General features: G+C 34.3%; 1 protein-coding gene across 1 annotated transcript in view; it reads right to left on the bottom strand.

Moving 5' to 3' along the window:
- LOC144628240 (stabilin-2-like) overlaps positions 1–27,303 on the bottom strand; it is an 84,295-nt gene that overhangs the window by 3,521 nt on the left and 53,471 nt on the right. Inside the window, exons 56-69 of the mRNA XM_078486310.1 lie at positions 10,301–10,497; positions 8,977–9,106; positions 7,593–7,666; positions 7,026–7,064; positions 6,462–6,578; positions 5,729–5,854; positions 5,471–5,560; positions 4,901–5,011; positions 4,381–4,428; positions 2,729–2,758; positions 2,180–2,311; positions 1,372–1,518; positions 310–420; positions 36–119 (exon numbers count right to left, since the gene is read on the bottom strand). Of these exons, the coding sequence (XP_078342436.1) occupies positions 36–119; positions 310–420; positions 1,372–1,518; positions 2,180–2,311; positions 2,729–2,758; positions 4,381–4,428; positions 4,901–5,011; positions 5,471–5,560; positions 5,729–5,854; positions 6,462–6,578; positions 7,026–7,064; positions 7,593–7,666; positions 8,977–9,106; positions 10,301–10,497 (1,436 nt within the window). The remainder of the gene's footprint in view (positions 1–35; positions 120–309; positions 421–1,371; positions 1,519–2,179; positions 2,312–2,728; positions 2,759–4,380; positions 4,429–4,900; positions 5,012–5,470; positions 5,561–5,728; positions 5,855–6,461; positions 6,579–7,025; positions 7,065–7,592; positions 7,667–8,976; positions 9,107–10,300; positions 10,498–27,303) is intronic.

Here is a 27,303-nt window from a genome sequence, read left to right as displayed (position 1 = left end):
TAAAGAAGACAACACCAGACAGGCTAATGACATACCTGATTGGTAGTTTGCGGTAAATCTATGCCCATCGTTCGTTGGTACAGTGGATTATCGAAATCTAGATGTTCTGATCCTTGTCCCTGTAATCATACACGAATGAATAAATCGGTTGTAATCACGTGGCCAAATAAATCAACGACTTCCTTATATCAACAATACACCTTTTCCCCCCCCCAAAGCGGAAAAAAACCCCCAAAAAAAAAAAAAAAAACCCCCCACACCCAAAAATACTTTTTTTACTTAGCATGCGTCAAGCAAATCATCACTTACCGGAGTCGGGTCCTGCTTGAAGAATATGTCATTTGGATTGTGTGAAGCGTCTAAGCCCAGCATGTCACGATACAGTGGATTATCAAAATCAAGATGTTCTGTTGCTTGACCCTGTAAAGAAATGTCACAAAATATGAATCAGTCAATAAGTGTAAAGAAAACCAAGTACAAGTAGATGAGGCGCAAAGTTTTTCTGATGATTCGCGGAACTTAATCAACGTAGTCACACAGCCAATCACAAACATGGCTGACAAAGCGATAAACCAATCAGAACTCTAAACAGGTTCTTAGGGCCAAGCGTGGGTAAGGCCTCGCAAACTAAAGCGTGTTTGAAGTTAGTCAGTTAGTCAGTCGTCATCAGCCAGTCAGTCATCAGTCAGTCAGCCAGTCAGTCAGCCAGTCAGTCAGTCAGTCAGTCAGTCAGTCAGTCAGTCAGTCAGTCAGTCAGTCTACAGAAACTGTTGTGCTGCGTCCGCGGGCAAGTAAAACACTTAGTTGATTGTCAACTGGAAGTTGACAAAGATCAATAATGCGCTGAAGCGAATCATTTGATAAAGCTGACGTTTCGAGTGTTAGCCCTTCGTCGGAGCAAAGTGGAGGATTGTGGGTTGTGCATGATTGGTTTTGCTCTCGCACTTGATTGGCTAAGTTAAAAGAACTTCGCTCTGATTAATAAGACATGTATGATACTGATGGCTTCTTATTCTTTCTATGATGCTCTGCTACATAGCAAAGACACCCCTTTCCCCCACCCCTTGGTTTTCCTTGGCAGCTGCTATGCAGCATGTTTGTTGGGGCTTTTTGCACTGCTTATTTGGCAATTTGCGAACTCTTTTCTGTCAGCACCCTAATAGAATCAAGTTCAGCTCATTGCAATTCGTTTCCAGTCAGTCCAGTTTTTGACCATCCATGCTCCTTTACAGCTTCCTTGCAATTCGTTGGTGTTTCGTTGGTGCTTGCAATTCGTTGGTGCATAAGATGCCTTATGCAATTTAGGTTGTGCAACCCAGCACCTTTAATGTGAACCTTATACGAACTAGACAGGCTGATGACCTTAAGTACCTGTGGTAAAGGTTGTTTGTCGTCCATCGGGAATTCCAGTGGTGTCATAACAACTGGGTCCTCAAAGTTACCATACATAACATTATCAAATGACATCATACTGTTTTCGTTGAATGCTTCATTACTAAACTGCACCGTATCTACATTCTGAGGAAAAAGCCACAACAGGAATTAGTCTTCAATAATCCGAGCAATAAGTGAACAAAATAAGTTGTTATACAGTTGGAATTTTCTCTCTATCAGCGCGCGCTGTAATTGGCTTCTTCAAGGTCACATGACCTCTCACCATTGTTGTTTCCCGCCAAAAGTCCCTGAGCGGGCAACATTGCATTGACGTCAGGTAGCAGTCCACTGTTACCCGTGAATGTTGACCAAAGACCGCCGTTCTTCTAATGTCTTCGTTGTGTTATATAACAATATAGCACATCACTTTATGACTCAGTCAAGCGAATTCCGCCTCGGGAAACATCGAGATTCGCGGGCAACAAAAATAACTGGTGTTTCGAGGGACCCGTCATTAAGTGATTTGTTCTATGGCACAACGAGGACGTTAGATGATCGATGGCGATCGTCGGTAAACCTTCGCCGGTAAGAAATACTAAGTATTACTAATCCGTTTGGAAGGGATACTAGTTCAAAGGCCAAGCTTGAACTCTTGAACTTTAGATTGTAGGTTCCAATGCAGTTCACTGTTATGGCACCACACTCAGTAAAGTGAAGGGCTACTGCTTGTGTGGTTTTGTTAGCTAAGCCGAATGCTTCCACCCTAAATTTAAATTATTGTTCATTTATACTCCACCTGACTCACCTTCTTGTAGTAGGCTCTGGAAGGAAACCTGGTCTTTTTCACAAACCAGAATACAAAAGCGATCAACAGTACAAACATGATTGTACCAATAATGATACCGGCGATAGCACCCCTGCCAACTGAGCTGCCATCCTAAATAATAAAAAAACAATGTTAATTGGGAAAGACACAATGAAAACAAGCTTAATGCAAAACATAAATAATAAAATAATTGTTTCTTTTCAGAAAATATGACATGAAATTTTCTTTGGTCTTGTGCATCCAGGACGCAGCGGTTGTTTTTTTGTTTACTCTTAGTCTAACAAATCAGAATGAATATCTTTTTATTTGGACTAGTTAGGCGCAAAGAAGCAAGTTTATGAGTCACTTCCTGAAACCATCACGAGTGAAAAACACGTACAAAATATTTTTATGATCATAATACGAATAATTAAAATACTTATACTGCCATTCCATAACACAGTTTAAGATTTTGCTTTTTGCTTTGCAGCTATTTACACCTAAAATTTTCAAATGTTAACTTGCTAAGAAAGTTTAAATCTTTCGCACCTGCATTCTTGCATTTGCTTCATTTCCTGGCTAAAGAAAAGAAGGAAACAAACATGTCAGCAAGAAAATGTCAGAGACAAACGTATTGAAGAATAACCTCTCTTATCAGGACAATAACCCTATTGCCAAAGGTACCATAAACACTATAATAATATACAAGCAGCAATTTCTCCATTCTGATTGGCTAAGAACACGTCAATTTATCCCAAACCAGTGCAAAAAGTGTAATTGGCAGTGCAAAACGTGTAATTGGCAGTGCAAAAAGTGTAATTGGCAGTGCAAAACGGTGTAATTGACAACAGCCTCATGAAAAATACATCTTGAACAAACAAAATGGCGGACGAAAGTGAGACAAAATTTAAACTTAATAACGCAATTTTAATTAAAAGACTTGAAAACGACGCAAAGTACAGAAGAACAACAAACATTACTTACTGTAAAAGACGTAAAATTATCAAAAAGGCAAAGAGGACAAGACATAAACTAAACTCGAAATAAGCTCACGGCCGACGGCCGATAGTAAATTAAAATTCTCGCCGAAACATTGCTTCACTTCTCTGAAGCGAAACGCGAAGAAGTACTGACCAGACTTCCAAGGAACCGGTTACCTAGTTTTGAACACAGAAGGAGCAAGCATTTCATTTCATGATTGTTTAATAATAGCCGAAGCTTGTTTATTTAAAAGCTCGCTCAACAACAAAAGGCACAAAAGATAGTTTTACAACTGTAAGAGGCAAATCTAACCTGTAAAACATCCAGTGAAATCAGGTAGCAATGCGGAGTTGTAGCAGAGTGCTCATCTGTACTAAGAAAATCCGTTCGGTAGATTTTTATAGTTCAGTATTTCAGTTCGGTATTCTAGTTTGACTAATTTGTCAGCTAGAGCAACATGTGTTGAACTGAGGTTGATTTCTGTTCGGGCGAACACAAACACAGCACGGATAAAACGTACCAAAAAAATACCTCTCAGCCAAGAACAGCAGCAGAACCTTAGGAATTTTTTCCTTGCTTTGTCATTCACATTCTTCAAATTCAACGGCGAAAAGAGTCAAAAGACTGTTCTGAAAACTTTTCATGCAGCACTTCCAGAGAGTGAATGAATATTTACGCATGAATTCACACGTCAAAATTTTTAGCCAGGCGCTACTCTGAAGTTGTCACGAAAATTATCAAAGCGTGACCGAAATTGTCGCTTGTATATTATTAACAAGTAATCACATGATTTTTCTCGTGCAATTTGGAATAAATAAGCACTTGTAAATTTTTCAAAGGCTACAAATTGCACTTGCCCTGCGGGCTCGTGCAATTTTGTTAGCCTTTGAAAAATTTACTCGTGCTTATTTATTCCAAATTGCACTCGAAATCATGTGATTACTGGTACGAATAAAACGTGTGACGTTATTATATTGTAATATTGTTAATAGGGACCTTCACATCGCAGTACGAATATGACTTCTTTCGAGATTCAATCCAGTTACGTTCCCAGAGACCTCACTCCTCCCTTTTGCTGACCAGTTAAAGAGGGAGACTATTGGTATGAGACATCAGTGAAATGTGATGATCAAAAGCACAAGCACTAAGTTTGAAAAGTCCTACTCGTACTCTTGTACTCGTACTCTGATCTGAAGGTCTCACTTATAAATTATACACACCACAACAGGCCCAACTGTTGAAGGAGTACTTTCTTGGGTTGTCTGCTTCTGCGAGAACAGAAAAAATGTTAAAGAGTAATAATGACAGCACAAGGACTTGGTGGAACGGGTACAAGATTTAATGGCGAGTTGAAATTTATCTACTTTGTACTTGTCAAAATATTCATTAGTTGTCAGCGACTCAGCTCTTTTGAAGACACAAAGGCTGACGAAGAGGAGATTATTGAGGCAATGTGGTAATTATACGGCGGCAAAACGGTTCAATCGACAACAAAATTTGAAAGGTAAGAGCTGGTAAGTACGTTAGTTTTTCTTGATTTTTCAACCTTGGAAACTTAATCAAAATTTACTTTGTGTTTTGCTTTCCCCTCAGAGTTTAATTATGCATGCTGAGTGGAATTTCCTTCTTTCCTCGACCTTACAAAAGTTACAATCCGTTGCTACTAGGAAATTCAAGAAACTACCCTTTTGATACAGTGTTGTCTTAAATACAACATCAAAAGAAATTATCATGAAATACCGAGGTTGGTGTCCCTGATGTTGTTGTAGTTGGTTTAGGTGCCTCAGTTGGCTCAGTTGGTTCAGTCGGTTTAGTTGGTGTCACTGTGGTTGGAGGAGGAGGTCCAACAGCCTAAAATGAAATGAATTTTCAGTTAGCTTAGTATGTCACATTAAAAGTTAATAAACTCTTAGGAATAGGAACATCATTCTGCCAGATGCTGGGGTCAACTGTTCCAAAGCATGGTCCCCTTAAATGGGATCCTAGTTCATCACAGCTAACCCGAGTCAATTTGCCCAACAGTTCTCTGGTATCCACTTTGATATATACTCCTTGATAGGGAGACACACAAAGAGAGTAAAGTTTCATTCCTGAAAACACGATACAGTAAGCCTGGCTAGAGCTTGAACCCGAAACTATTGAATGTAAACACATCGTCCTAACCATTAGGCCACTGCATGACCACAACAAATACAGTAAAGATCAGTTGAGTACAACTTGCAAAAGGGCTTTCCTCTGCTTGCTAGTAGGTACTTGAAATAATAACAAATCATAAAAGACAATGCAGAGGTCAGTAAGTCATTTACTCACCGGTATCATCTGATCTATCACATGTATCAGACCATTAGTAGCAGGAATGTCTCCAATAAAATGAGCCACACCATTGACAACTACTTGCCCCTGTCAGATAATGAATGAATATTACTTTTGAGGCAAAACCTTCGAACAAGTATCGATGAAATAGTTTGGGTTATCACTAACGCTGCAACACAGGCTGTTCTACAGTATACTTTCAAAGCTTTCTCATATTGTCAGAAACAACTATATACTACCAATTCTAGGTCTTACATTTGTCAGTTTTTTAATATGCAGTTTAGTCCCAGCCAGTGTTGTTAGAGACAAGTCACCGTTAAAGTTGTTCAGTGGAAACCTTCCAGACAAGATGTGATTCTTCAGAAAATGTAATGTGAACTTCTGTGAAAATAACGGAAAAAGTGCAAGGACAGTAAGATGTATTTCTTCAATGTCTAATAAAACCAGTAAGTATATGTTCTGGCACATTATGTTAGAATTTGCAATAATTAGTATGTAGACCGGTAATCATCAAATAAGTAGTCTACATATTGTCCATGTATACAATACTTGCTACCCAAGACAAGAACAAAAATTTCCTGACCTTTAACTGACTAGAAAATATTTTGCACAGACAAATTTGTTTAAAGATTGTTTTACAGAAAACTATCTTTCATTGACACAAAAGACAGTCGTCATAGACAACACTCGTTTTCAAACCCTTCAGCAACCTTTAAATTCTCTAGCTGTTCTCTGATTTTGAAAAACAAAAAGAATTCCCCTGACAAGATACAAAATTCCCTGACTTTTTCCTGACTGGAAGAAACTCTATTATTGTATAAATTTGAAGTGTGGTTCCTTAATGAAGTCTAATTTATGATAATTATGGTGAAATAATAGTAACAATGATAAGTGACTAATTGAAGGTGTAGAACATGACCGCTTTAGATCAAAGATAAGAACATTTTTGAGTGAACCTTAATCTGCAAGCTATTATAGTAACTGTTACCTTAATATGTACAGCGTTATTAACAGGCACAAACAGTGTAAAGGTTTTTGATTGAGACTGTAGATCTTGAAACAAAGATGAGGCATCTGGACTGACGGTGGTCAGTTGGTACAGGGCCTGAATTAAAAACAAAAGACAGAAACATTCCATCAGAGAGGCATCGTGCAGCTTGGTGTACACATTTACTACTTGACAAACCTCAAAATATTTTCTCCTTACTGATACTGACTGCATTACACATCTCTCAACGTTAATTCTAAGTCTGTCTGCTTATGGGTGTTTTTAAAGTTTTACGACCTTTTAAATTTGCACAGAGGGGTAGCATTAAGTTCACATCTGCTACGTTCACACTCCAAATTCCAATTCAATCTTGGTTGTACGTACACGTCTTAATGAGCACCTGAGCTCTTCTGTGTAACGTAGGTAAATAAATTACATTACAAACAAATCAGGGTACAACTAAAATAACATTTAATTTACTTTAAAACTTGACTGAAGTATGGTGCACAAATTTGCATCTTAGTTTCACTCTTCACAGGGTCAGTGCTTACAAAATTATCATACCTTGTAGAATTCACTGGCACTTTTAGTTTCTTTAAGGACCTTACAAATTAACAAATATATTTGATATTAGTACAAATTAAATATTACCTTTCTCGGACTCATTGGAACAGATTACAGCAGGGAGAATTTTAAATAATTAAAAACTCTCCAACAGTCAATTTGAAACGCATCAGTTCAGCAATGCTTTCGAGTGGGATAGTCACGATATACCACAAGAAAGTTCTGCATAACCATTCTATTATGTTTTTCCTCTTTCAGTTTAACAAGACTTTATTTAGACTGGGAAAAGATTTCCTTCTATTTTCCAAAGATGTCTGTCTACTTTCCAAGATTTTAATAATTATTCAAAGTTCATTCGAACATTTCAGGTATTTTTGGAAGGCTTTCAAACTTTCCTAAACTTTTGATTTCCCGAGAAAAAATGAAGTTGTTTTGACGATTTTTTAAAATGCTTCTTATTTCATACTCAATTTGCTGAACCGTGTCTGTAGGATACCACCAAATGTGCAACAGCTTTCAAGCCTTCTGATTGGCTGTATTCATTATGGCGTACAAAAACATGCTGACCTGTATAATGTTTCCTCCACAAGTAAATCCATCTCCAGTAAAGCCTGAACGGCAGGAACACGTGACATCAAAACCTGTAGTACATGCATAAACACACGTCATGACGTGATGTCAAAATGGTTCTTGGGTTCTCAATCAGGTGGCACATACACGCTCTAATGTTGGCAGTACAGTAGAATCCCCATTTCTCGAACCTCCAAGGGAAACGAAATTTGATTTGCGAAATCGGGAGTTTGAGAAATTAGGGGGTAAAATTGCAGTGTTCGAGTGAGTGATGCAAATCCAAGGAAATTGACTTCAGTTATTGGGATGTTCGAGAAATGGAGGGTTTGAAAAATCGGAATTTCTCTGCGTTAGCAAAAGTTTGGATACATTACTGAGCAATAGCATCAAATGCTAAACGGAAAAAAGTTAGCAGTATACAGTGTAAAATGGTCAAAGATAAGTTATGTAAGTACATTTAGACAAACTTACAATGGCAAGAGTGATAAAATGGAATATTTTGCCAAGTTGCCGGGGATAAAGGGGTAACCCTTTTTCTCATAGAATTGCCATAGTAAAAATTTAACAAAAAAACAAACTGTACAAAGTTTTTTTTTTTAGAAAAACTGAACAGCACCACATGAAAGTACTGTTCAATTAACAATGGATTTCATTTGAATGGTCGCACATTGGGATTTCAAAGGTTATAACAACCAAATATGACTCGAGGTTTTAACCCGTTCAGCCCCAATATCCACATACAAATTCTCCTGATTGATCTCCATTTATTTTCTAATGGTATTAATTGGAAATATTTGCTAAAAGATTCAAATTCTTTTAATTCATTCTATTAATTCTCATAACCTTTTTTCTTAGCGAAATATTGATATGGTAAGGAGAAATTTGATGTTTGTCACACTTGGGATTTAAAGGGTTAAAGGGGCTATGTCACGCAATTTTAGGCAATTTCGGCACTGACCAACCGGTCATAGAATTAACTGAAATACCACAATAACGCCTTAAAACTGTAGAATAACACCAAAGGAAACAGAAAGGCTAAAAAGGGGCATGATGGGCAAAATTCGAGAAGATTAAAACGGATTGCGTTCGGATAAACTTCTGAAAACGTTGGCCCGACTTTTTTCACGTTAATCTCAATGTGTAGGAAAGTGTCATTTAAAGTGTCCGAAAATCATCCTTGTTTGTTATTGGCCGTGATTTTGCCATTAAATTACTTTTGCTCTGCCAATTTGAAGTTTACAGCTCTTAATTAACGAAAATCAATAGATTACCCAAAATACCGTGACCTAGCCCCTTTAATCTGGAAGAGAAAGCGTTAAGCCAATGAAAAATAGTGCCAAAAGTCTCATTATCTCAGATCACGTTCAAAACAACAAGTTACCATTATAGGAACAGTCAGCATGAATAGAACATCCTCCATGATTCTGAGCGCAAGGTGACATGGGATGGTGGGCACGACATGTGGAGCCATGTTTATAAAAGCCAGCTTTACATACGCAGCTTCTTGTTCCCTGAAAGAACGAGCATTTCTTTATGATTAACAGAATGTATTTTACGTAGTTCCAAATAATTTAGACCATACTGTCTTTGGCGTGTTTCACAGCTAGCTCACAGATAAGGCAACGTCTTCACGTGCCTAGTGGGTCCTAGTGGACCACAACTGCAACAGCTTAATTGTGTTTCTTCATAGCTTGAAGCGGCTAGGAGTATTGCTACTCCCTCAACTCACTTATGCGCTATTACTAGACAAACCAATTTGGCGCCTCCAGACAAATTCTTGTCAAATGTACACTTGAGTGTTGTGAGACACATATAGCAACATTACGCAGCTGTTGTGGTAAACAAGAGCTGATAAAATATTTGCCATAGATATATTTTTTTTACTTTCTCAAACTCTGTAGTGTAATAGTTGTTGATAAATAAAAGTAAGGATACACCTATAAGAAAGGAAACAATAAGATGGTCACTATAAGGTGTTCCCTTATATTACCATATTAATACAGTGGAACCCCGATATAACGATCCTCGATATAACGATATTCCCGATATAACGATGAATATTTTATGTCCCGGCAAAAGTTGCAGTAAAATGTATGGGACAGAACCCCGATATAACGATATTCCCGATATAACGATGGGAATTTAGCGGACCGAACGTAAAATCTTTCCCGATATAACGATATTATCAGTACAATTTAAGCAAAACATCAAATTTAATGCAATAACATCACAGTAATCGAGTAATCTCTAACGTTTCTGTAAACAGCTTTGCACGATGATATACAAAAATGATACTGTGTTTTAAGCCTCTTTATCAACTTTATCCTCTTTATCCTCCTTTAATATGCACTAAAAGTACATGTTTGGTTTACCCCGATATAACGATATTTTCGGTTATTTACGGCCATATCGTTATATCGGGAGCTTCGATATAACGATTCCTCGATACAACGATATAATTTTACTGCTCCCTTGGCATATCGTTATATCGGGGTTCCACTGTATAAGATCAATGTCAGGCGTTTAAATGCAGAGAGCCACATGACGTGCACAATCACTTCAAACATCAAAACGGTTAGTATCACCCTAGCTTTGGCCCTGTAGAAGACTAGTTTTACTTGTTCAAACACTGGCCTTTAAATAAGCCTATTCTATTCCCGTTTTTTTTTTCTAAGATCATAGAACACCGCTACAAGCAGACTCACCGCTGCAGTAAACAAACAAGTCGCATTTGCACCACATCCTCCATTGTTGGTCGCACAGAAGTCAATCATTTGACAGTAGTATCCATCTCCATGGTAACCAGGTTTACATGAGCACGTCAAACGATTGACAGCAGTTTTAGAGCAGGTCGCAAACACGTGACAGCCACCATTGTCTGACTTGCAGTCCACAGATGGCACTGAAAAACAAAGTCCCATGTTCAAAAGATAAATTCTGCTACTACCTGCCACACATTTCAGTAGATAATAGTTGTGACAATTTTGTCAGATTGAAACAAATATTCTCTATTTAATAAAAGTACAAGTAATCGTGTGTTAGTGGCTGTATTATAAGTAGTGTAAGTGTATGCAATCACATTGTAAAAACCGTAAGTAATAGTGCCGTGACTGTTAGTAACTGTAAGTAGTATAGGAGTTGGGGGTACGAGATCAAAAAAATTTTTATGATCTCATACATCCCCAACTCCTATACTACTCACAGCACTGGATCCAAAATGGAAACCAAAATGGAAACCAAAATGGAACCAAAATGGAAACCAAAATGGAAACCAAAATGGAACCAAAATGGAAACCAAAATGGAAACCAAAATGGAACCAAAATGGAAACCAAAATGGAAACAAAATGGAAACCAAAATAGAAACCAAAATGGAAATGGAAACCAAAATGGAATCCAAAATGGAAACCAAAATGGAACAAAAATTCTTGGAAATCCAAATCTGAAAAAAATCTAGGAAATTCAAATCTGAAACTTCTTATACTAAAATAAAAAAAAAAGAAATTAATTCTTTGGTCTGGCGCCTTAACCTTGGAATAAAATATGGAAATACAGATGCGTATCCCACTGTTAGTGACATGATGAATATTTAAAATGCTTCTTGAATGTTTTCCCGAACTCCTATACTACTGTACCAGTGCTGGGTCCAAAACTGAAAAACCAAAACTGAAACAAATCTCAGAACCAAATCTCGATGTCAAATCTCGGATCCAAATCTGAAAATCAAGCTGAGCTCTTATACTGAAGACTAAATCTGTTAACCAATCTGGTAACCAAGCGGAGCCAAAAAAAACTTCTTATACTCTTTTTTAAAAATCTTGCATCTTAGTGCGTTTAACTCAACCCTAGGTTCAAATCTGAAAATCAAATGCTCTTATAGTCTTTTTTATAATTTCTGAATACAATGCGTTTAAATCATACCTATACCCTGCGCTTGTTTTATTGTATTTAGTTATCGATATGTATCGATTTTTGACTTTCCATCCAAATTTCGTTCTCAATATAATATTTTTGTATATTTAAAAGATTTTTACTCATATCATCGTATATAATCATATTTGATAAAATACCAAGTTCATTACAAATCTTAATCAATTGCTCTTTTTCATTATTGTTGCTGATCCAATGCTTCTCAATAATTTTCATCATTTCGACAAATTTATTTTTGATATTATATGATGTCATTATAATACTTTATTATATATTATTTTTTAAGCCTCTTATATCGCGTTTAAATAACCAGAAATAAACTATATTTTTGGTTACCTAAGCAACGAGAACAGTGTATTTATATATACAATGTTAAGAGATCAGCTTGGCTCACTTCTCTCTTATAATTAGTTTAGATAAAATTTTTTCAAACTTTTTTATATAGTGCGTTTAAATTTGTTGTAAATCCTTGAATGGAATCCAACTGTTAAAGTCATCACTGTATCCCTTCCATTTGACAAGAGCCTGTTTCTTTTTGTAGTCTCTACGGATCACTTTATCAATTCTGAATACATCTTGTTTTGCTTTTAATAATTCAGGTTCATAAAAGCTACCTTGTATTTCTTCATCTCTGAGATCTTTCAGTTTGTAAGTGATGGGATTAGTGTATTGTATTTTATTTATTTTAAATATTTCTTCACTCCAATTCGGTGTATAACCCTTATCGAAAACAATTCGTTTATACTTAGATATTCTGACTTTGTCGCCGACTTTGAATTTCGGTTTAGATGATACTTGCTCCATATCACCATACAGATTAAAGTAAACAATCCCTTCATTCTTCTTTTTGCTTGCTTCTGTTGGTGACATCTTTATTGAACTATGTTTTGTATTATTGTATTCTTTAATCAGTTTGGGAAGCATATCTAAATACTGTGTGTTACCTTGAACAGTGAACTGTTTATACATTTTATTTTTCAAAGTTTTATTAAATCTCTCAATAACAACAGCTTTACCTTCATTAAAAGTGGAATACATCTTAATATCATTTTGCTTTAGCCATTCCTTGAATGTTTTGTTATAAAATTCAGATCCCTTATCTACCCAGAGATATTCAGGTTTACGCTTGTCATTAATGACAATATTGTTGAAAGCGTTAGTTATTGATGTACCTTTCTTATCTTTCAAATGTATAGCCCAAGCGAATTTACTGAATACGTCAATTATAGTCAATAGATATTTATAACCTTTATTCCATTTTGAAAGTTTGTCCATAAAAACTAAATCAGCAGACCATATGTCGTCAATTCCATTTGATATTACTCTTCTAGTTTTAAATTTTCGTCTGATTGGTTTATGTAACTCATCGGCTAATTGTTGAGACCAATCATTTTTACTCAACGCCGTTTTCCGTTTTTTGTCTTCCTTTTTTTTATTCCCATGCCTATTTTAGCTTTTGCTGCAATCGTATTACGAGCAATAGCATGCCCCCATTGCCTTTCATTCCAAGGTATATTATCAAGGGCTTTTACCATCTTTTTATCAGCCTTGTTTTTACATTTAACCTGATCTTTTGATGGTTTGTCAGCACAAACACTGTAATCAACATCATGTTGCATAGATACGGCATCTGTTTTACCAGTTGGTTGCTCATATATTTCTAATATTTTACCTGTTTTTCGATCCCATTTTACCTGTTTTTCAAGATCATTATAAGGACCTGTGTATCGATGCCTAGGGAGAGTATAACCTCGTTTCGGTCTTGGTAATTTACCGATTAGTTTATGAACATCGACGCCTTTTCCCTTTCTATAGTAATTAACATTGTCTTTTAATCCTTTGAAAGTTTGCCCAGCTAAAAGTCTAGCCATAGCACCAAAACTTGGTGATGGAGTTACGAAATTAGATGCTACATAGGCTATTTTATCAGTTGTAGATGGTCCTTTATAACGAGCAAGAGCTCCACCACTTTGACTTTTGACAAATTTAGTTTTAGTGATTCCACATTCAACACATTTACATTTAAGCATTAAACGTCCATTTTTAGCCTTTACAAATTGTTCAGACTCTGGTATACACTCAGTCTGCTTCTTCTGTTTTACACAATATGATTTAACCATTATATATATGTTAGATATTAATCGCAATAATGATTAATCCATTTACCGTTTTTATATTCTGTGTAATTACATGATGGATTAAATTTTTCATGTGCATATGCTCCAGCAGGCTTCCAAAAATTAGATGTCTGAATGCCGCTTTTTTTATTAAATATACCTTTAGCAAAGTCACCGCGCCAATATTTTTTAAATAGATCTTTATCACCTCCGGTAACTGCCATGATAGCCGATGCTAAGTCTTGAGCCTGTTGGAAACCAGGAACCTTTTGACCGACCTTTTTGTTAATCGATTCACCAATTCCTCGCCCCGTTGTCTTTTTATTGTCGCTTACAAAACGGGTTTTAGTGATTTTGCATTCAGCGCATATGCATTTCATCATAGTTCGGCCATTTTTGGTTTTTACAAATTTTTCACTTCCTAGTATACATGCTGTTTGTTTCTTTTGTTTAACACAATAAGATATTACCATTATATATATAAGTTAGATATTTCTGAAATAATTTTCGATGAATCTCTCATTATTCATTGTGTCATATATGTCGAACACTTCTAATAAATCAGAATACGAATTCCCCTTATTCATTTCATTCAGAAAGTATAAACAGAAGTATCCGCATGTGGTTGTATTTATATTCTGTATCTGATTGTTTTGATGTAGCAATGTTAAATTCTTCTTTTTTGCGTGATCGACTATTCCTTGAAATGGAGGCATACCAAAACTATCAAAATAATTGATTACCTTATCTTTTACATAAGTAGCAACCCAATGGCTTCCCCTCATATATGAGGGTTGAAGATTGTATATAAATAATGCTTGTTTATGGTTATGTGGTACAGTCTCGTCTCTCATTAGTACGTTTTTTATTGGTATATTCAAATATGAACACCATTTTATTAGATCAAAATTACTCATGGGAATATTCTTATGGAATTTTGGCTTGTTTACTTTTTGGGTATTAAAATCTTTTTTTTTGGAACAATCAGACCTCCCGATTTGAGGAACCTATTATACTCATTCCATGATCCTATTACTGGAGGACTCCTATAAGATAATGCGTCTTTCTTACTTGGTAGTTTGATTTTTCCACCATCCTTCTTTGAAGTGTTATCAGTTGTTGATTTGTTAGTTGTTGAGCTTCTTGATCTTGTTTTCGTTTTCGGAGCACTAATTCCAATCATTGGAAAACCAATTCGCGGTGCCCCATGACCGACCCTCATGACCTTTCGAATTTGTGTCTTCGAGATGTTTAAATCAGATCCAACACCTAACTTCTTAGCCTTATTCAATTTATTGATTTGTCGTTTAGTTAGCATTAAACTGTCATTGCCTGTCAGATCTGAATTGCTTAAGCGAATTGTAATTTCACTTTTATTTCTATAAGCAGTCAAAAGCTTCCTTCGCTGTCCTTCTGACAGATTCACTTTATGAGAGTGATAAGTTGTCATTACTTGTATATATATTATATGTTATATAATTTCTAGTTTATAAAACGTATACAAAATAAAATGGTTTATACATAATATTCAATTGATTGATTTAAACAATAACCAGCTCATTACCCACCTTGTCAATGACGATTGTCTCATTATAAAGAACGATGGCATGGACATTGAAAGCACTATCTTCAGCACTATTAGCATTCAGTTTATACCTGAAGATCAACTGCTTTGGGTCCCTTGTCACTCGCTCGGCTTGATATGATAGATCGAAAAAGATAATAGGATAGAGAGAGTTGTAATTTGCCAAGTTGAGCTGTGTCCCGCTGTTGTAATCATTCTTTCTCATACCATAGGACATCAAATCGTTGAAGATTCGTACCTTTGATTCTGAATCGTATTCAGTCTCTGGGTAGAATACTCCATTACCATATTCCAATCTACAGGTTGTTAAATAACTACCATTCCCACGGTCAGCATTGATATTGTAGGTATCAAATTCATAGGGATTCGCATCTGCATTGTTTGATTTAGCTCGTTGTAAATATACAAAGATAGCCTTAACATTATCAATAGACGACGATATTTGAAAAAATCCACTACTATGCGTTGGTGCGGACACCTCATACATCTCTCTGCTATACGTCCAAGTGTTCTTTACCAAAAAGGAACTGACAAACTTATCGTATAGACTGTCTTTTGGCGTCAATTTTGGGACCCATAGAAGGAATCTATCAATGACAACTCGACAGTCATCCACTCCTACAGCCTTTTGGATTAATTCATCGTCATTCTGTAACTGTATATTGAACTGGAGTTGCATGGGGAGTAACATTCGACCTTCCAGCTCTTCGAAGAAACTGTAACGATTAAGAGGTATAACAACATTGACATCATTGAGGCCGGTCGTCAAAAGTCGCCTAGCCTCAAAACCTGCATTTTGATTAGCATTTGCTATCAAATGGCTGGTATCTAGATACCAAAGACTATTCTTGGCTACTGAGCGACTGAAATCGTCACTATACTCAAGGAGGTTCTTGACAAAAGTAACTTTATGGAGATTCGTAGTATCATAAGCAATCTTGCCAGAGCTTTTAATCATAATGTGGTTAATCAATGAATGGGCTCCATTGATGACTGTGACTCGCTCAGCTCCCGTAGTAGCTCCATCAGCTAACAGTTGCACCTGAAATTGCACCTCGAAATACGCATTATACCAATCGTAGAATGAACTTCTATCGTTAATCGTGAATTTATACCCATTTTTCAGTTGATGCTGACCGTTAGCTGGGGCTCGAATAACATCATCGAGTTGAAATCGAACCAACTCATATCTCTGTAAGTATTCACTTGTTCTGAAAGACATTATATTATTATGTTATATAATTTTGCAATTATGTACCAATTTTTTTAATCATTTTATTCATTTTACTCAACGCCTTCTTTTTACACCTGATCCTGAAATTAATCTATTGATGATCATATCAGTACTTTCATTTTTCTGTTGGTGTCTGACAGGTGAGGCATTTACTTTCTGTAAGATTGGGGATAGTGTCTTTTGCCCTGCATTCCCCTTCCTCATATTCCTAAGCCTTTCCATTATAAGGTCTCCGGCTTTTTCTGATGCCCTTTTACCGAGTTTATCACCTGCATGAGAAATACCTGATTTTATCGCCTTCTTACCTAAGGGCTTGACAAATTTTTTAACAACAGACGACATAACACTCTTCATCGGTTTGAAAATATTATCAACGATAATCCCTGACCCTTTGTGCTTATATACAAATTTACCAAATTTTGGATGGTAAAACCTCTTGAATTCATATGGTTTCATTATATACTATTATGTTATATTATTCTATCCTTTTCAAAATTAATGAAAAAGACGTATCCGCTCCATTCAGGTTAATTAACCGTCTCTTCCCATCTGTGATGTATATTCGAATGCTACTTATCTGTTGCTTATTAACCGGATTATATGTGACCCTACGAGGCTCGATTGTAAACGAATAACTCGGCTGTAGTACACTGGTCGAAAAAGTATAAATGATATCCGACTCTTCGCCATCGACTAAAGAAGTATTGACTAGATCACAGTGTACATTTAATATATCGGTATCTTGGCTTAGATTTGGGACTCTTGGACCAATATTAACCGCATCCTTTAATACCTTTTTATCAAACCCTATAAGGTCGTTGAAATTGCTATGTGTCAAATCAAGTTGGTAATTTGTAGCCAATATAATAGTGACCCTAAACGTTGTTTGATCGAATTCAAGAGTGATTGGATAAGCAGGGTTATCATCATCTCCCGTCTTAGTAATCTCTTTTATATATTCATCAAATTCAGAATAATTCCAAACACCTGCAGGGAAAGTTATGTCTTCAAATTTATTCCCATTATCAGTACTATATTTAATCAGCTGATTACCATATGAGGGATTTACATTAAACCATGTAAATGACATGTTAATAATACGATTGAGACCTATCATATATTGGTAATTGCTATCCAATGTTATAGGCCTGTTGAATTTAGTTGTAAAATTTTGAGGAGTGTTGTTCCCTTGATTTTTAACACTATATGATGATAATACTAACTCACGATCCATATATATAATACAGTTACATAAATTAGACTTTAAAGTACAGATTATATATCTGTTTATAATGTTGTTTATTTATAGTAGACCTTTTTAAAAGTGTGTCTAATATAGCGACTCCCATATTTCGCATTTCAACTGATGTGTTTCCTGCGTTTATTGAACCGATGATGATCTCCAGCTTCTTTAGGAGTTTTTTAGGATCATTGAAAAACATAATATAACCCCCTCTATGCTTTCTTCTAATCCCTGAACCTTTTTTTTGAATAGTTTTAAGAAGCTCTTTGTTTTCATTAATATAAGCTGTTAAAAATTTATTTGAATTATCCAACTGATAACTAATTGTCTTAGCTTCTGCAGAACTAATTTTTCCAGCTTTGAATTTCTTCGTATTGTCTGATTTGAAACCTTTTAATCTGTTTCGTTCATGGGTTGCTTTTGCAATGATACTCTTCAAATATGGTATCTTATTCTTTTTATCAACTAATTCTGTTTTGACATCGTCTATAGAAGTTAGACCAAAATCTTCGGGGGTTATTTCATCTTCTGATTCATCTTCAACTTCTATATCCTCATCAGCGTCTTCTTCACTTTCTGCTTCTACAATCTCACCTTCATCTTCAGAAAAAGTCCCATAATCAGGCCCTTCTTTTTCAAAAACATCTGAATATCTAGGTGGTTGCTTTGGAATTTGTTTTTGTTGTTGAGGTTCAAAGATATTATCTACATCCATATCTTCAAAAGGATCAACTTCAGGGTAGTAATCTGGAGCTTCCAATTCACCTTTCAGCCCCTTTTTGACACGCTTTTTTGGTACTTTTGGTATCTGCAAATTACTTTCTATTACCTCATCTAATTTACTTGTAACTGGTTTGAATACCTTCGCTAATGACTCTTGGCTTGTCTGCTGACCGATATTATTTTGTGTGATTGCATTTTTGACATAATTGATTTTATCGCCCAAATCAGATTTACTCTTTGCAAGCTCTTTCCATCTAAGTAAACTCATTTTATTTTATATTATTACGTTACATAAAAATGAAAATTGAATATAAAAATCAACATTTAACATGGCGTTTAACACCTTGATGTACACCGTGTTGAACACCTTGTTGAACTGAAAATAATATACCCATATAATATAATGAGAATACCGAATTATGACACTAAAGACGATATGGCCTCAAACTTTAGACAACTATACGATTTCATGCCAAATCAATGTTTTCGGATGCTGGTTTGCGGTCCAAGCGGTTCGGGGAAAACAAACACACTAATGCATATGATATACAATCTATTATATTTTGATAAAATTTATTTATACGCAAAAAACCTAGAGCAGTCCAAGTTTGTGAATCTTATTGACATGTTTCAGCCAATAAGTAATGAAGCTGGTTATGACGTTATTGAAGCACGCAATGATGAGATTATTCCCGTTGGAGACCTTGATGGTGACTCACAGAAAATAGTCATTTTTGACGATTTTGTATGTGATAAAAACCAAAAACCATTAGTCGACTATTTTATACGAGGAAGGCATAAGAACTGTAGCGTGATATATCTGAGTCAAAGCTACTATAAGACACCAAAAGACATAAGATTGAACTGTTCACATTTCTCTATATACGAATTCCCAAGTGCTAATGAGAGTAGTCTAATATGCCGTGAAAACAGTATTTCAAAAGAGATATATGAGAAAGCAACTAAAGAACCATTTGGCTTCGTATATATTGATAAGCCACGAAAATTTGTTACTAAGAATTTCAATGAAAAGATATAATCTAACTAAGTAATATATGAGTTACTCAAACGGACTTTTACAAAATAACAATAATTTAACATCTGTAAAAGGCGAAAAAGGTGATTCTGGAGTAGGTTTTAAATTGACTAGCCATGGTAACTATTATATGGACAAAAAGAAAATATTCGGGTTAAAGACACAAGATGACGTTGCAGTGGATGCTGATTATGATTCATATGCAAAAGACTTGGGTAGTGCTATTAATAAGAGATATCTTAATCAATTTTGTTTAAAAAAAAATAGAGATGAAACTACTTTTGATTGTGTTGGACTTTCACTTCAGAACACTGAAGCTTACTATGATGGGTTGTATAACGACTTATCAATACCGAATGTTGAATATGTAAAATTAGAAGACAATAAAGTCAAAACAGAACTAAACAACAAACTCACTGATAAAGCCGATCTTAGTACCAATAACGAACAAACGTTTAACAGCATAATAAATGTCCCGAATTTCGATCAAGGCTATAGCAATATGTCTAACGTAATGAATAAAGAATATATTGACTCCAGAGACGCGCTTAAAGTAGACAAATCGTACGCTGATGATACATATTTAACGAAGAAAACAGGTGCTATTTTATCCAGCAGTATTCAGAGTAAGGCTTCGAAGGTATATGTAGACAGTACTTTTCTAACTAAATCCGTTGGTAATGGCTTAGCTCAGAGCATACAAAATAGGCTCAATATTCACGGTAGTAACATGATGCAGGCAAATCTCCATATGGGTGGGTATAATATAACCCATCTAAAAAACCCAACCAATGATACAGACGCTGTAAACAAAAAATACATGCTTGATTATGTTGGTGAAAGTCATGTTCAATCAGCTAATGGTGAAAATAAATTCAAATATATAATGGATGATCCCAATGCACAAGTGAGTGAAGAAGATGATGTCGAATTGGGGAATGTTGTAACCTTTCAAAATTCACCACATAAGGTAAATAAAAAGGTTGTTGACATGAAATTATTGCTTGACAGTTCTAAAGGCTATTACAGTTCAAGAATTGGACTAAATCTGTATTTATTGACCAATGATCAATATACTGCTGTTCTTGAGATTATGTGGGTTAGTGATGATATTGACCCTGACAGTTTGGAAATATATGGCACATCATCCATAGAAACTATTCATAACGTTAGCAGAAAAACGTTTAAAACACAAAAATATGTCAGATTGATATGCCAATTCACAAAAAGTCAAAGCATCGGAAACAATTACTTGTATCTCGATTTAGTCATGAAAAATAAAACAGGAAGCTCTTATGACCCTAAACTACAGACATATTTCACTGTTTATGGAATATCTGGTCATCAATCCAATGTCGAACCAAGTATTTATGATCAAATATATTATATAGCTAATGACCAAATTAATTTCAACACAGCGATCAATATGGATAATAAAGCTATTTATGGTATTGAAGAGGGAAATAGTGATAGCCAAGCCGTCAATTATAAACAACTGAATAGCTTCAATGATAATCTTAAGGCCTATCTTGAAACAAAAATATTATCACTCCAACCCAAAAGTTATTATAATGAAGTGTTTGAATACTTTTTTGATTTATTAGATCCATCAAATTTCATCATGGCAGATAGCAACGGCGCTGTTGTTTCTGGCTTAGGTAGTAATCTCGTTTTTCAAACTACTAAATTGTTAACAGAATTTGAACCAAAAAAGGGCTTTATGAGTGGTTTCGAAATTAATTTAAATGAAAATATAACTGGATCCGATGACTGGACTATATATATGGCATTAAAATATGACTATAAGACCGGTGATAATAAAAGAATTAAAATAAACTTCAATAATGGGAGTAGTTTTCATTACCCATGGTTCAAAATAGAGTCTAATCAGTTATCAATCGATTATGATTTAGATGTATCTTATGAGGAAATTAGATCTGCTTATATAGGTAAATATTTGAATCTCTGGTATACTAAAATAGGGAGTCAATTTCGGATCGGTATTTGTAACAATGGTATTAGTCTCGATAAAATTTTCTCGGGGTATACGCTGAACGCATCTAGCCTCCAAATTTCTTCAGGTTACTATATACAAAGAATCGGTTTTAGTAAAAATACATACCCGATAAATGGTAAAGAGTATCATAAAATCCAATTTTTAGATAAGACAAAAAATGTTTTCTTCGAATAAATTATCTAACTAAATTATATGAAAACAGTGAAATTGGTTAGCAATATTATTGATTCTATTGAGAGATTAATTCAAAACATAAGGAAGCTGTATTACACAATAAAAAACAAGCGCAATGCTAAAATGACAAAATGATAAAACAAAAAAATCATATATAACTAATATATATGACTAAACATCGAAAATGCATATTTACATGGAACCATATATCAAGCGAACTTACTAAAGACCAAATTATAGAATTGAAAGCTTATTATCAAACATACCATCGAAAATGTTGGGCTTACAAGCAGGCTGTTAAACGTTTCAAAAAATGGAAATTATTAGGAAATTCATTGTCTATCATATTTGCATCAAGCGGTTTCGCTTCCTCTATAGCGACTGGTGGCATTTCTTTGATCACAATATCAACAATTTCATTATTGATTCAGGGTTGGATGATTCACAAAAATCTTGAGTTAAAAATTCATAACTCCATATATGCTTACCAAAGCTATCAACACCTTTTGAACTCTATTAAAGTCGCTATGAGAAGTGGCGATTATAATCCGTCTAGCATCCTAAATACAATGAAAAGCATTGACGATTACATATGCGATACAGGTCCAATAATCGATCGGTATCTGCTCAAATATGATGATAAATTTACTGAATAATCCGTGCGATCTCAGCCGATTTTAATGCTAAAATTTCAGCCCAATATCTATCATTAAAAGCTTGTGTTTTTTTTTATTTAGAAACCTTTATAAAATCAGATTTAAGACCAAGCATAATAAACAGTTGTCTAATAACGAATTTTGTACTAATCATCCTTTTTCTGTTGTTATTAACAAGATGAATAACAGATCCAATTATTTCGAATGTCTTATAAATTTTATCCCTTTGTTTATAAGTCAATGTGATTTTATTCTCATAGCAAATAGAATTCAGCGTATTCTCGATATGATAAAAACGCTTGTATGATGATTTTTGTCGTATGCGATACATATTTTGATAAAAATCAATATAATTTGATGTATATTTATAGCTTTGAGAACCGCAATTTTGGCATACTTTCATATATGCATCTTCCAAAATATCAGGTTTATCACAGCAATGATCAACAACTTTATCTCCTGCATATAATAACTCATTGCAAAAAATACAAGAACCCTCACCCATTATTTTCAAATCGCTATGTATCTGTGTATCACAAAACATCTCATATATAAATATATTTATATAAAGATGGTTCAAGGCAATAGATTAAGTTATGAAGACTATCATCGAGTTTGTCTCTGTTTGCATGCATTGTTATATCGTCTAAAATGCAATTATGGAAACACTCGTAATTGAATACGCAACGCATATAAACTTTTGGAGTAAATTTTCTTACGCGTAAGAAACTTTTCTGAGAATTTTGGAACCATCTTTTTAGTCATTAATCATTTATAACTTATGGCTAAAACCGTAAACTGAATACGCAACGCATATAAACTTTTGGAGTAAATTTTCTTACGCGTAAGAAACTTTTCTGAGAATTTTGGAACCATCTTTTTAGTCATTAATCATTTATAACTTATGGCTAAAACCGTAAACTGAATACGCAACGCATATAAACTTTTGGAGTAAATTTTCTTACGCGTAAGAAACTTTTCTGAGAATTTTGGAACCATCTTTTTAGTCATTAATCATTTATAACTTATGGCTAAAACCGTAAACTGAATACGCAACGCATATAAACTTTTGGAGTAAATTTTCTTACGCGTAAGAAACTTTTCTGAGAATTTTGGAACCATCTTTTTAGTCATTAATCATTTATAACTTATGACTAAAACCGTAAACTGAATACGCAACGCATATAAACTTTTGGAGTAAATTTTCTTACGCGTAAGAAACTTTTCTGAGAATTTTGGAACCATCTTTTTAGTCATTAATCATTTATAACTTATGGCTAAAACCGTAAACTGAATAAATATGTATTTTAATGTTGATCTTTACGAGGTCTTCCACGTCGTCTCTTTTTCTGGTCTTCAGGTATACACTCTAAACGTACATTTGATATTTCAGATCTGCTGTTAAGGTCTGAAGATAGCATTTTAATAATACTAATATTAATGAAGGCTATATCATTCGAGCTTTGATCAGCTTCTAGTAGGTGTTTGATATTTAATGTTATATTACTCATTCTATATATATTAATAAAGAAAATAATTATCTGTTTATATCTATCACTTAAACGCACTATAAAAAACTGAGGGAAATCATACAACTTAACAACTGGAGGAAATCCCCATCTCTTTTTTTAATTGTTAGAATCTTCTCAAAGGTTTTCAAAAAGCATTTTAAATATTAATCATGTCACTACCTGTGGGATACCATACTTGATTTTCATATTTTAGAATAATAATCATATCGCAGTTGTTTTGATGAAAATAGACTGAATTTAGAACTATTATTGATATAAAGAATAATTATGTAACTTATATTGAGGAAGGCCTTTAAGAGGCAATTGCACAGCATATTAATAGCTGTTATTGTTACTTGTACTATCGGTAACCAAATATATAATTATATCTGGTTATTTAAAAATAAGAATTACTATAAACTGATATAAAGAAATATTTTATAATATAAAATAAAGAGAAAATGGCTGGGAAATGCAAATACGATAATGACGATGATCGGATAAAAGCTATTCGAAATTCAAAAACCAAATACATGCTTAATAAACAGTGGAAATGTAACGTTTGCAATTACGATAGCAATCTAGCATCTAAATGGATGCATATGAAATCAAAAAAACACATCACAAATAGTATATTAGCTGGTCTACGAGAGGATGATCGGTTTGAAATAATCGATGAAGAATGATATATATAATTAACACTTCATGCACTTTTACAATGACTAAATATACAAATATATCTAGTTATTTAAAAATCTGAAATAAAAAAAAAATGATTTTACTATAAGACACTTAAAGAATTGGTTATACTATAAATTAAAAAAATGGAAACAAATAATTTTAAAAACTCGCTTAAAACTAAAGATATGATCTCACCAGAACTCATGTCAAATCCCAAAAACATTATCTCATCTAATATTAATATGGATGAATTCGATCTCAACAAACTATCTAAAATAGATTTGATAAAAATTATTTTATCACTAAAAGCAAACCAACCAAGGATATACAAAGCACGCTCTCCAAAGCCTACTCCTAGACGTAGCGTACGCGATATGGTTCAATCATATGAGGAAAATATCATTCAACCACCTCCTGAATTTATGGATGATTACAAGCCTAAACCCATGCCTAGGACTATAAAACCAGCAAAACCACTCCCATTACCAAGGACTAAGATAGAGCAAGTTGCTAAAGCTATGAAAGGCTACACAAAGTCTTTTGAAATTGGTATAAAAAATAATAAAGACCCGTTATTACAGCTTCAAAACACAAGAAAAGCTATTGAGTATCACATCATAAAAACGCTTGTATCTATGAAAGGTATTAAATTCGTTGAAACCCTCAAGATCACATTTTCAAAGATGTCTGGTGATGCTGTAATATATAAAACAGCTTATTTCAACAGTAAAGCACAGACTATAATTAATGATCTAGAAATCGTTGAATCACTCCAAACATCAAAACAGCATATATTAAATTTTGTAGCTCAATGGATATCAGAAGGTTCAGGATGGACTATTGAATCAGTTGATAACCATTATCTCAATATAGTGAAATACGAACCAATGAAAGGCTCTTCATATATTCAGCTACCACCAGAACTAAGAAACAGTTCGAAAGGATTGATTAACATGAAAAATGAGGATAATGAATGCTTTCGTTGGTCTCATATCAGATATTTAAACCCTCAGGAAAAATACCCTCAGAGGATTAAAAAATCGGATAAAGCATATCTTGAGAAGTTAAATTATGATGGAATTAATTTTCCCGTGAATATAAAGCAGTTTAACAAAATCGAGAAACAGAATGAAATCAATATTAATGTATTCGGTTATGAAGACAAACAACCATATCCCATCTTTGTTTCAAAAGAAAAATATGACAAAGAGATGAATTTATTATTGGTAACTGAGAATGAAAACAAGCATTATGTTCTTATAAAGGATTTCAACAAATTCATGTACAACCAAACCAAACACAAAGAACGGAAGCACTTTTGTATGCATTGTCTCCAGTGCTTTAGCTCTGAAAGAGTATTAAACGATCATAAGGAAAACTGCATACAAGTAAACGGAACTCAAGCTATTAAAATGCCAACAAAAGACAATAATATACTAAAATTCAACAACTTTCATAAACAACAAAAAGTACCATTCGTTATCTATAGTGACTTTGAAGCTATTATCGAAAAGATATCTGGATGCAAGCCTAATAATAATAAATCCTATACGGAAGCATATCAAAAGCATACAGACTGTGGATATGCTTATAAACTTGTTTGTTGTTATGATGATAAATATACAAAACCAGTACAAATATATAGAGGTGAAAAGGCTGTTTATAAATTCATGGAAAAGATGCTAGAAGAAGTCAAATATTGCAAAAAAGTCATGAAAACATCCTTCAAAAAACCATTAAAAATGACCCAAGATGATGAATATGCATTTCAACAAGCAAAAGCATGTCATATCTGTGATAAAGCATATACTGAAAAAGATATCAGAGTAAGAGATCATTGTCATATCACAGGTAAATACAGAGGCTCAGCACACCAAGAATGCAATCTAAAATTAAGAATAGAGCCTGATAAAATTAAAATACCAGTCATTTTTCATAATCTAAGAGGATATGACAGTCATTTTATAATGCAAGAGATTGGAGCTATTGTTAAAAACAATAAATACATAAATAAAAAAGGGGAAAAAAACAAATGAATATTAATGCTATACCTAACAATATGGAGAAATACATGGCATTTATGCTTGGCAATCATCTGACTTTCCTAGATAGCTTTCAATTCATGAGCTCTAGTTTAGAAAATCTCGTCAACAATTTACCTGAAGAAGCATTTAAATATACTTCGAAAGTGTTCAAAGGTAAGAAGCTTGATCTGATGACTCAAAAGGGTATTTATCCGTATGATTATATGAGCAGCTTTGATAAATTCAATGAAAAACTACCATCAAAAGAAGACTTTTACAGTATCTTAAATAATGAACACATCACTGATAAAGATTTTCAACATGCACAAAATGTTTGGAATACATTTAAATTAAAGACAATGGGTGAATATCATGATCTATATATTCAAAGTGATACGCTTTTGCTTGCTGATGTGTTTGAAAACTTTCGTAAAACTTGTTTACAGTATTATAAACTTGACCCTTGCCATTACTTTACAAGTCCGGCTTTATCGTGGGATGCCATGCTTAAAATGACTGATATAAAATTAGAGCTAATGACTGACGTTGATATGTACCAATTCATTGAAAAAGGAATGAGAGGAGGTATTAGTTATATAGCAAATCGATATGGTAAAGCAAACAATAAATATATGAAGGATTATGATAAAAAAGCTCCCTCAAAGTATATCATGTACCTCGATGCCAATAATTTGTATGGATGGTCGATGAGTCAATACCTTCCAACAGGTAGATTCAAATGGTTAACACAGAAACAGATTGATGATATAAACTTAGCT

Source organism: Oculina patagonica, chromosome 10, assembly GCF_052425735.1.
Source record: "Oculina patagonica isolate OP01 chromosome 10, crgOcupat, whole genome shotgun sequence".
NCBI lineage: Eukaryota > Metazoa > Cnidaria > Anthozoa > Scleractinia > Oculinidae > Oculina > Oculina patagonica.
Note: the sequence above shows the minus strand (reverse complement) of the source record. Positions and strands in the feature narration are given on the sequence as shown.